Genomic DNA, 12,709 nt, shown 5'->3' with positions numbered 1-12,709 from the left:
TATAGATTAGCTCCTACATGTAATAATCCAAATTTAGTCTGAATTAAACTCTAAAACTGCCATTTTTAAAGTTATGACAAGTGATGCATTAATATATCATGGCAAACGAGTGTGCATCTGAAATAAATACATTATTTATTGGCTTTAATATATCTGCTTTATTTTCTTATCGTGCCGATACATACATACAATCACCTTGAAAAGGAAAACACAGTAACAGTGGGGCAAAAAAGTATTAAGTCAGCCACCAATTGTGCAAGTTCTCCCACTTAAAAAGATGAGAGGCCTGTCATTTTCATCACTGGTAGACTTCAACTATGAAGTCTAGACAGAATGAGAAAATAAATTTAGAAAATCACTGTCTGATTTTTAAAGAATTTATTTGCAAATTATGGTGAAAAATAAGTATTTGGTCACCTACAAAAAAGCAAGATTTCTGTCTCTCACAGACCTCTAATTTCTTTAAAGGACAACTTTGGTGATAAATGAACCTAGGGGTAATTAACACATGGTTACCGAGTAGATCGTTCTCTGGGACGCATTTTCATGAAATTCGAATATAAAGAGTTTTATCTCTAAAAACAGATTAGATTATAACGCTTATATATGGGGCACAGAGTAAGTAAAATTAAATTGTTAGTTAATACCACTAATAAGGCTCAATATAGCCTCACACTAACACAGTAGCATAATGAGGGTCCCTACATGCAAACCGGAGCTACTTTGTAACTTTGTAAGAGTATAAACAGTTTAATAAGAAGATACTTTATAAAGACAGTACATTACACGCATACTATATCATTTGGATGATACAGAAGAGGATTGGGAGAATGTTATATGGTCAGATGAAACCAAAATATAACTTTTTGGTAAAAACTCAACTTGTTGTGTTTGGAGGAGAAAGAATGCTGAGTTATACCTACTGTGAATCATGGGGGTGAAAACATCATGCTTTGGGGCTGTTTTTCTGCAAAGGGACCAGGACGACTGATCCGTGTAAAGGAAAGAATGAACAGGGCCATGTATCATGAGATTTTGAGTAAAAACCTCCTTCTATCAGCAAGGGCATTGAAGATGAAACATGGCTGGGTCGTTCAGCATGAAAATTATCCCAAACACACCGCCTGGGCAACAAAGGAGTGGCTTCGAAAGAAGCATTTCAAGGTGCTGGAGTGGGCTAGCCAGTCTCCAGAACTCAACCCCATAGAAAATCTTTGGAGGGAGTTGAAAATCCGTGTTGCCCAGTGACAGCCCCAAAACATCACTTCTCTAGAGGAGATCTGCAGAGAGGAATGGGCCAAACTACCAGCAACAGTGTGTAAAAAAAAAAAAAAAAAAAAAAGTCTCCTTGTGGAGACTTGTAGAAATCGTTTGACTTCTGTCATTGACAACAAAGGGTATGGTATATAACAAAGTATTGAGATACACTTTTGTTATTGACCAACTACTAAAAAAAAATTAAAAATCAGACAGTGATTTTCGGGATTTTTCGGGATGAACATCAAATGAACAGTCGTATCCCTTACTTTAAATCTTTATATTTGCTTGATTCTGCTTTCACGCCGGTAAGTGTCAGTCTAAATAAGTGTAATATTGGTCAGCACAAGATAAACCAAAACTTATGACAGTTGAGGAAGATCCATGGGTGGAGTATTTGTCATTAGTTGTTGAGTTAAAGGGTAACAAAAACACGTAATCAGAGACTGATATTGATCTAAATAAATATAGATAGACCTATAATTTAATATTAAGTCTTAATATTTCTTAATTTTATGGAATTATGTAATAACAAATAAAATAAAAATGTTTACAGCCAGTGAACATGCATTTCTTCTTGAGATGCCAAAATGTTTTGTTAAAGTATTTTACTTGACGTAGGCACATTATAATAGACATCCAGATTAATATAGTATCCACATACCTAAATTACTTCATTGTGAAGAGCCAATGTCAAGGTCCAGCACACTTCTGAATGGTTGGTGCCAGTTTTCATAATGCATTTCAGAATGGTAGGTGTCACTTTATAATGGTTTGTGGCATTTTCTCTAATACTAGTTTACAATATAAAATAACTTCTTGGTAAGTATCGATTTGTGATGGCACATACCCCTGCTGATTGCTAGGACTTTAATTAGAACATTTTACTTTTTTTAGTTATGGCCACCAGAAATATATTTTATTCCAAATGACACAGATGAACTGTCAATCCTATGTAAATAGGGAAAAATGTGTTGAGTTATCAAAACAACTGTGCATATGTATTTAAATACATTGTGGAAATTATAAAAAATAAATGTATAATAATAAATATAAATGCATACAACGGGCAACAACGCAGATATTTAACATACAGAAAAGCCTGAAGTCTTAATTTTTGGTTGTAAAAATGAAATCTGGGATGTGATAAATCCTATGTTTGAAAGTAACATGTTATTATTAATTAAACATCGTTCTGCCATTAGGTGTGAATGTTACACCATTTACATAATGGTCATGCCTCACTAGGCTATTGGAGGTGCCACAACATAAGGTGACATGCTCGGCAACAATGTCAGTTGCACATGATGCAATCCATCAAGTTTTCATGGCACATGCCAATGACAACCAGATGTGCTACCGGATGTGCCACTAAGCCTAGCGACATGTGCCAATAGTGTCTGTGCCCAAGATGCCATGCCACTTAATCCCTTGTCTCTCAAGTGCTTCAGTTTACCGGTGATCATCTTTAGCTTCAGCGCATCATGTGCATGCACCTCAAACAGCAATGCATAACATTAATAACTATTATTGGTACTGTCATATTACATAATAAATAACATTTTAATGAGAACACCCTCAGTTGTGCATTTGTGTTTAGTCAAATCAAAAATTTGAATTTAGATGTATTAGTCAATATGGTGGTTATTGGTTTTTAAATATAAAGAATTATTGTATCGGCCAAATATCAGATATATCAAATATAAATGTCAAAATATAATTTTCATATCAGTGCATACCTAGTTATGACTAGACAGGAAAGGATTGTATTCTGTTTAAATACAAGTTAATGGATTGTAAATACTTCTAAAATGGTCTTCTAAAATGGAGTGTAAATCTGAAAGAAAAAAAAGGAACTAAAAGATTAGTGCGGCAATTTTAGAAGCAGGTTATCTCGGAGCAAAATGTCTCACTTTATCGCTCACAGTAGACTGTCTTGTCTGTCTTAGTGACAAATCATGTGCTGGGTGTGCTGCTTCAAGGTCAAACATGTATGGCTGAGCAACGCACATGCTCAATTCTTAAGAGGGAATCAAAATACTTCCAAAACCCCCTTCTATGTCTATCACTGTTACTAATTCACATGCATAGATGTTAGCCAATATATCTCATTATTCAAAGTGCCTCATAGTTGTTATTTTTTTGGATATTGCCTTTTTTGTTTGTGTTGTCAACATATCAAGAAGATGCACACACTGAATACAGAAAAAAAGAGGAGAACAGACTTCACTGTTCGCACAGTCTAGTAAGAAATATATATTCAATTGGGGTTTATATGAATGCATCTCTGAAAAGAACTGACTGTCTTCAGAAAATTAATAATGACATTTTATTTTCCTCTATATATGCATATGTCGTACTTTAACCTACATCACAGCCGTGACCTTTCAACGTGATGCCGTCATACATCGTGAAGAAGCAGAACACCGAAGTCGAGCATTTGTGGTTAAAAAGTATATAAACATTTATTTATTTTTAGAAAATGGCTGATGGTTTTGCTAGATAAGACCCTATTCCTTGGCTGGGATCATGGGAAACTGCATTGATTTGGACCTTCAACCCGTTGGTCCTGGAATGTTTTCCTCAAAAAACGACATTTCTTTTCAACTTAAAGATGGGGTAAGTCTTATTTCAAAACTGTTTTAGAAAAAGGACACGGGCCGAGTGGAATAACAAACTTCTAGCCAATAAGCAGGTAAGGGGCGTGTCTACTATTGATGGTGAGAAGAGCGCTCTCCCTCTGTGCACGTCATTATTCAAAATACACGAGTGACGTGATGTGCTCGCGGTAGTTAGACATAGCCGGGAGAGCTCTCTAGAAATTGCCTAATTCCATTGAAATAAACACTGAAACATATCCCAAAATAGAGGACAATCTTCACCTAGTACTTGTGAACAGCGTGGAACCATGGAGCGTCGACCAAAACCTAAGAAAGATGAACATAAAACTGCCGAAACTACCGAGAGAAAGTCTCCACAAAATGGCGCCGAGGCGACCGTCTCAGAGGGGGAAAGCTCAGCGGGAGTGCTCGCCGCCGCGCTGAAAGAGTTTCGCGAGATCATTGGGAGTGTTAAGCAAGAGCTAATCTCTCAAATGTCAGACCTTCGCAATTCTATTCAGGGATCAATTGATAACCTGACAGTTTCTGTCTCATCTATGCAAGGCCGGATCACTACGGCTGAACAAAGGATCAGCGATGTGGAAGATACAGTTTCGGGAAGCGAGCAGTCTCTCAGTCTCCTCAAAAAAGAAAACGAAGTTCTCAGAAATAAGATGGAATACATGGAAAACTACAACCGGCGAAATAACATCCGCCTGATTGGTTTGCGTGAAGGAGTTGAAGGCCGAGACACAGTCGAATTCTTTAAGACATGGTTTCCGAGTGTTTTGGGAGAAGAGAACTTCGGCGCCCCACTTGTCATCGAGCGTGCCCACCGCGTTCCAGCAGCGCGTATCCCGGGGAAGGGCCCACGGCCCATCCTAATTCGACTTCTGAAATTCCAGGACCGAGAAAATATCCTACGGATCGCCCGTGATAAAGCTCCAATTACTGTTGATGGGAAGAGAGTCAGCTTTTTCCCAGATTTCTCATCGGAGGTGATGAACCGCAGAAGAGCAATGGTTCCAGCACTCAAGGCATTAAAGGAGAAGAATGTCAACTGTCATCTAGTATATCCCGCTCGTATTCGAATTTTTACAGATGATGGTGGAACACGGTTCTGTCACACGCCAGATGAAGCATTCAAGTTTCTGTCGGATCGCGACTGACGTGGCGGAGTCTGCAGCGTTCCGGGACGCAGATACGGCCTCATAACGTTACTTGTCTCGGCGATTAGTCTTTAGATCTGGACGGGTGAGTGATTTTGCAGACCGATACTTTGGGAACTTCACCTGATCACCCTTGGTCACCCGTGCTTTTTATTTGGATATTTGGTATTTTCGTTTATCCTCCCCATTTCCTTTGAGGAATTCCGGTGGGTGACTAATTCATCTTTTTCTTACTTTGCTTCTGTCTATTTGTCAGAGACTTAATGGACCAAAAAGACAGACACAGTTTTTCTTTTGTAATGTGTTCAATACGTTTGGGGCATTTTTATTTTTTATAAACGACTGCTGCTTATATCAGTGTGTTTTATGTGTAAGGAGAGCTCGTGGGTTAGCCCCGCATCTTTGCTTGGAAAGGATCGAAGCGCGAGCTGAGCGTTTCTCAACGGATTCGTTTTCCTACGCTGCTGTATAGTTCTGGTTCAGCATCAGCAGCTATAGGTTTTATGTGTTTATATGTGTTTTTTTTTATTTTGTATTTTTGCTTTTCTGAGAGATACAGGTCATCATTTAGAATCTTTGGTAATATTGGATCGATACGGTTAGGGTTCATTCTTCATGTGGGCATTTTATATGGTGATTTTGATATCATAAATTATACATGATAAAGCCCTTGAAATTTGTGACATTCAATACAAAGGGCCTACATAGTCCAGTTAAAAGAAAAAGAGTATATACTTACCTTAAAAAGCTGGGGGCAGAAATTGTTTTCCTGCAGGAAACGCATTTAACGGACTCTGAGCATAAAAAATTAAAAAGGGAGTGGGTAGGTCAGGTATTTGCATCCTCATTTAACTCCAAGTCGAGGGGAACGGCCATACTGATAAATAAAAATATCCCTTTTACCGTTACAAAATCTGTACTCGATCCGTCAGGACGTTACGTAATGATACAAGGGCATATGTACTCTGAACAGTGGACGATGTTAAATATATATGCCCCAAATATTGATGATCACTTGTTCATACAAAATGTTTTCCTTCAAATTGCTCAATCAACAGGCTCTCTCTTGGTGGGTGGAGACTTTAACTTTTGCCTTGACAATATACTTGATAGATCTTCGACTAAACCAATGCCTCTTTCTAAAGCTGCAAAGTCTACCACTGCTTTTATGAAAGATTTAAATTTAACTGATGTTTGGAGGCAGGAACATCCACAGGATAGAGATTACTCTTTTTATTCACATCCTCATGATACCCACACTCGTATCGATTATTTTTTGTTATCCACCCAGCTTTTATATCGTGTGCTGGATGTTGAATATCTTCCTCGTTTATTGAGTGACCATTCCCCCCTTGTTATGTCATTGTCCATCCCAGAGAAAACAGGACGGTCTTATAGATGGAGACTAAATCCCATTCTTCTAAAACAATCTGAATTTCGTAAATTTATAAGAGAACAAATTGATATTTTTACTTCTACGAATAAACCTTCTTGTTCCAACAGCTTTATTTTATGGGACACTTTAAAGGCTTATCTTAGGGGTCAATGTATTGCATACACTAAGGGGTTAATAAAAACCAAAAATTCCAAACTGAATGAGCTAGAAACTGAAATCTCAGCACTTGAAAAAATATACCATAAGGATCAGAATAAGGATGTTTATAGGGAATTACTTAATAAAAAATTGGAGTATAATAAATTGAACACCTACCAGGCAGAGAGGGCTATTATTAGTTCTAATCAGCGTTATTATGAGCTTGGTGAGAAAGCGCACAAAGTTTTGGCCTGGCAACTAAAACGAGATGAACAGAAACGAACGATAAATGCTATAGATATAGGTAACGCGGAAACATATAATCCTGTAGAGATTAATGGTGCATTTAAGCAATACTACACAGAATTATATACCTCTCAGGCGAGTACAGATTATTCACAAATGGATTCTTTCCTTTCTTCAGTCCACTTACCATGTCTCTCAGAGGAAGACAGGCTTAGTTTGGATCAACCTTTCTCTGCTTCTGAGCTGATTGAAGCCATTCTTCTACTGCCCAATAATAAATCTCCCGGTGAAGATGGCTTCTCAGCCGAATTTTATAAAGAATTTAAAGATTTGCTGGTGCCATATTTGATGGAAGTGCTTGACCAGTCTAGGACGGACAATTGTTTCCCAGACTCTTTTTCCAATGCAATAATTTCGGTAATCTACAAGAAAGGTAAAGATCCGCTGAAATGTGCCTCCTATAGGCCAATTTCACTCCTTAATGTAGATTATAAATTAGTTACTAAAATGATAGCCAAGAGATTAGAAATGCGTCTTCCTCTGTTGATTAACCCAGATCAGACGGGCTTTGTAATTGAGAGACTATCAGCAAACAATCTGAGGAGATTTTTCAATGTCATTCACACTGCTAAAGAAAAACACATACCAGGAGTAGCTGTTTCTCTTGATGCCGAAAAGGCTTTTGACCGTGTCGAGTGGTCATATCTTTTTGAAGTGCTGAAAAAATTTGGATTTGGAGCGGCATATATTGACCTAATTCGATCACTTTATAAATCCCCTAAAGCAAAAATTGTTACTAATGGAATTACTTCTGATACATTCTCTCTTTATAGAGGATGTAGACAAGGATGCCCCTTAAGCCCAGCCCTTTTTGCGCTGGCTATTGAACCTTTGGCTGAGGCCATTAGATGTAACCCTGACATAAAGGGCTTTGAAATTGGCTCTGAAATACATAAAATATCACTGTTTGCAGATGACATTCTTTTATTCCTTACCAGCCCTATAGACTCTTTGTCCAATTTACAGATGATATTACAATCATATAGCACATTCTCTGGATATAAAGTAAATATTGACAAAAGTGTAATTTTGCCATTATCAGAGTTTGATTATACTGCACTAGACGGGTTTTCTTTTAAGTGTTCACCTACTGGTATTAAATATTTGGGTATACAAGTAGATGGTCATTTAAAGAATCTCTACAAACTTAATGTGGCTAGTCTTTTAGAGAAGGTGGGTAGAGATTTAACCAATTGGATGGATCTACCACTCACATTACTTGGTAGAATAAATGCAATTAAAATGAATATTTTGCCCAAATTTTTATACATGTTTCAATCTCTTCCAATATTAATCCCCAACTCCTTTTTCACTTCGCTTAATGGGTCGATAAGATCATTTATTTGGCATCGTAAAACCCCCAGAGTCAGCCTCGATAAACTGATTAGGGATTATAATCAAGGAGGACTGAGACTTCCCAATTTTAAAATGTATTATTGGGCAGCCCAATCCAGGTATTTGGCTCAGATGTTTGCTGGTAACCCCCTTCCCTCTTGGCTTAATATGGAGAAATCTGAGATAAAAGAAGAGTATCCTGCCAATATCTTATACACATGGGATGATAAACTGATCAAAACAAGAACTAATAACCCCATGATTATCCATTCAGTTCACACTTGGTACAAATTGCAGTCGCTGATGGGACAGGGCAATTTTCTCTCTCCTAAAACACCTTTATGGGGAAACAGATTGCTACCGATGTGTCAAAGCAAAAACTTTAAGATATGGGCAGATAAGGGAATTACACATTTGGAGCATTGTTTTGAGGATAATGTTTTAATGTCGTTTGAACAGTTTAAAAATAAGTATCATTTGAGTAACAAAGAATTCTTTAGTTATTTGCAGCTACGAGATTGTTTGAGAGTTAAAGCCAAATCGTATCCTAAGATACCTGATTTGACAGGTCTTGAGCAACTCTGCTATTCTGATAAACCACTATATAAAACAATTTCTAGAGTATATGAAGCTCTGATCTCAAATCAGCCTCTAGAGGATCCAGACAAATCCAGAAGTAGATGGGAGCTGGATTTGGGAGTAAGAATTGATGGGGACCTGTGGGGTCATTTGTGTAAAGATGGGGTCACCTCAACCTTGAATTCTAGGTATAGATTAATTCAGTTTAATTTTTTACACCAGCTCTACTACACTCCATCTAGATTACATAAATTTAACAACAGGATTTCACCTCTCTGCTTCAGATGTGGTGCAGAAGAAGGAACATTTTTGCATTCTACCTGGTTGTGCCCCAAAGTGAAGGTTTTTTGGGTGCAAGTATGTAATAGTATATCACAGATTCATGGAATTGATTTCCCAACGGATCCAGAGGTGTGTTTATTGGGTAATTTTGCCAACTCTAATCTTCGAAACAGTCAAGCTATTAAGCTTACTCAAATGTTGCTAATAATAGCTAAAAAATGCATTGCTTTGAAATGGAAAGCAGACACTGATGTGCCAATTGGATTGTGGTTGTCGGAGGTCTGCAGCTGTGTACCTTTAGAGAAGATCACATATTCAATGAGGGGCAGGGGTGAATTATTTTATAAGATCTGGAAACCCTTTTTGAATTATATAAATATAGTACCACATGGCTTGATTGGATAAAGTTGATTTAACTACTGTATCTCTTTTTTTATTTTTTATTTTTAATTTTTAATTGTAATTTTTTTAAATTTTTTGTATGTTGTTCTTTTTATTTGTTTTGTATTCGTTGTGGTTGTTATATGTGAAAAAAAGTAAAATAAAATTTTCAAAAAAAAAAAAATACACGAGTCACACATGACGGACATTAGCCGAGAACTAGCCTAATATATGCTGCTTGACTATGCTCGTGTGTCATGTTCGCTTGTTAGTCCATTTGCAATTGTATTGTGTCTCACTTCAGCAATGATAAAGACCCGTTCATTTCCACACCGTATGGAGCATCTAAATCTCCTCACTGTCAAGCGTCAGCTCACACAATGTCTTCGACAAGTAAGATACTATACTCCTAATATATGTTTGCTTACTCTTTTCATGATCTATATAACTCTTATCCAATCATAATTGTAATATGTCGTTAGCTGGACTGTCGTGCTTGTGTTGTTCATGAGAACAGTGTGATCGCTATCTCTAATCTTGTCATAATTGTAATATGTCGTTAGCTGGACTGTCGTGCTTGTGTTGTTCATGAGAACAGTGTGATCGCTATCTCTAATCTTGTCATAATTGTAATATGTCGTTAGTAGGACTGTCGGCTCGTGCTATAGAGCTGTTCATGAGAACAGTTTGTGATTTTGTGATCGCTATGACTCTAATCTTGTCATAATTGTAATATGTAGTTAGCTAGACTGTGTGCTTGTGTACTATGGAGTTGTTCATGAGAACGGTTTGTGTGTGTTTTTTTGATTGCTGTAACTCTAATCTTGTCTTAATTGTAATATGTTCGTTATTTGGACTGTCTTGCTCGTGTACTATCGAGTTTCTATCGAACACAAAAACAGTTTGTGTTTTTGTGATAGAAGGGATGACTTTTTCATTGAATATATTCGACCTGGATTAAATACACAGAGATTCTGTCATAGCCGTTGATGCCTCTGGGTTATGCATGTGTGGGGCGGCGCTATCAAAATAGGGGCGAGACCCTTTTGGGGGTAGGGGCGTGTTTGTTTTGGTGATTTGAAATACCAACAAAGGTTACCAGATAGCACTTGCCACTTACCCCATTTTTAAGAAAGATGAGATGAGATGGGGCGAGTAAATTATCAGGAAATGTTCATTTTGATGTGAACTAATCCTTTAAACTGTAATATACACACGTTTTACATAAACACGTGTGTATATTACATTCACACATATCACATTACCAATTTTATCAAGTGAAATGTAAGCCGTTCAGATACGTGTAAGTATATTATGATACTTGTGTGCATCAGTATATTAGATCTGTGAATATAGGTGTCAGTTCAGACGCATGTCCTTTCTGATACGTGTCAGTATATTATGATACTTGTGTGCATCAGTATCTGTGCTGTGTAGATATAGATGCAGTATAGATCTGTGCATTAGGTCTTAAAGTGACAGCATCCTAATATATTGCTGTTAGCAGTATATTAGAATTAGGGCTGTCAAAATTAATTTTAACGGCACTAATTTTACTAATGTGTGTTTAACGCAGCACGCATTTTCTGTTTGATTCATGGCCTATAGTTGGAGAAATTGAGATGTACAGGATGCAGCAGCAAACATTAATAGGGAAAGAAAAGGGTTAACAATAACATTGTTTTGAAACAAGTGCAGTTATAGCCTACATAACTACCATATTTTCTGATTAACATTTATTAGACTCCAGGTCGAAAGAAAAATGTTTTTTCACTGAGCACATTCTCTGCAGTCTGAACACGATGCACTGCAAGCTCACTCTCAGGTAAATCATTAAAACAATCACCGTACATGTGTTTTATTGAACTAAATACATTACAATTGGCTAAAACGAATACGCAGGTTACTTTTCTGAACAAGAGCGCTCCCAAGTCCGTGTTCTTCACACTGTTCACGTGAATCGCGTCAGTTCGGCGCACACACACACACGAAATACCTGCACACACATACACGAAATACTTGCAGTTCAATAAGGAACGCGCATCTCTTACAGGGGCCACACTATATTCCTACTCGTGGAATATGGACCTCCTCTAGGTATGGTGTGGTGCTGGTGCGCTCTCAGGTGCGCATGACAGCTTTCACATTACCAATTTTTCATATGAACTGTGCCCTGTTCTAAATTAAACTGCCAGTGTAAAAACTCCCTTTATTTATATTCTTAAAATGAGAGAAATAGACACGCTTCATGAGTATGGTTTCACTAATAATAAATGTACATTTGCATAAAACATGCATATTTGTCCATACCCATGTTGATTAGAGTATTAAAAACATTAATCTAAGGTACATTTATAACTGATAAAAATGCGATTATTAAATTAAATTGCGATTAATCGCGAGTTAACTCAGGACGATGTGATTAATCACGTTTATTTAATCATTAAATATTTTAATCAATTAACAGCCCTAATCAGAATACATGAATAAATTAAATAATTATTTATTAATTTAATTAAATAATACATTATGATAGTAAATAAATACATATAAATAATACATAGTGATTAGATTGTAGATTGTGGATCTTAGGGGTGGGCCATATATTGCCCACCCCTAACTTTAATGTTTTGGCTTTTTTCATACAATAAAAGCCAATGAGCTCCAATGGGTTTTTAGTCCCCAACATTCTACAAAATATATTATTTTTATATTCCACAGAGGAAGAAAGTCATTCAGGTTTGGAACCACATGAGGGCGAGTAAATGACAGAATTATCATTTTTGGGTGGAGCATCACTTTATCTGTTGTTTCCTGGCAGTGCATTCAAAATGAGTCATGCACGCGTGTTGGTTTCTGAAAAGCCTTTACATCAAGTCTAATATATACAATTACCTCTGCTAGAGCACGTCGGTCCTGTACTTTGCGTACTCCAAGTTGCTTGACCACATTTTTAGCACCTTCTGCCACAGCTGCCTCAATCTTCAGATGGTGCCTGAGCTCCTCCACCCTCAGCTCAAGTGAACTAATAGTTTCAGAGGGGCGACCTGCACAAAAATGTAAAAATAAATAAATAAAATACATAAATAATACAGGTCCTTCTCCAAAAATGTGCATATTGTGATAAAGTTCATTATTTTTCATAATGTAATGATAAAATGTTTACTTTCATATATTTTAGATTCATTGCACACCAACTGAATATTTCAGGTCTTTTATTGTTTTAATACTGATGATTTCGGCATACAGCTCCTGAAAATTATGAT

The 12,709-nt window shown here is 37.0% G+C and overlaps 1 protein-coding gene across 2 annotated transcripts in view; it reads right to left on the bottom strand.

The window, feature by feature from the left end:
• The window catches only part of pkn3 (protein kinase N3), a 30,687-nt gene that overhangs the window by 9,205 nt on the left and 8,773 nt on the right, over positions 1-12,709 (bottom strand). For both annotated transcript variants that reach the window (XM_067438755.1, XM_067438756.1), the window contains one exon: positions 12,339-12,490. In XM_067438755.1, coding sequence (XP_067294856.1) covers positions 12,339-12,490 — 152 coding nt within the window. The remainder of the gene's footprint in view (positions 1-12,338; positions 12,491-12,709) is intronic.

This window comes from Pseudorasbora parva, chromosome 3 (assembly GCF_024679245.1).
Source record: "Pseudorasbora parva isolate DD20220531a chromosome 3, ASM2467924v1, whole genome shotgun sequence".
Taxonomy (NCBI): Eukaryota; Metazoa; Chordata; class Actinopteri; order Cypriniformes; family Gobionidae; genus Pseudorasbora; species Pseudorasbora parva.
Note: the sequence above shows the minus strand (reverse complement) of the source record. Positions and strands in the feature narration are given on the sequence as shown.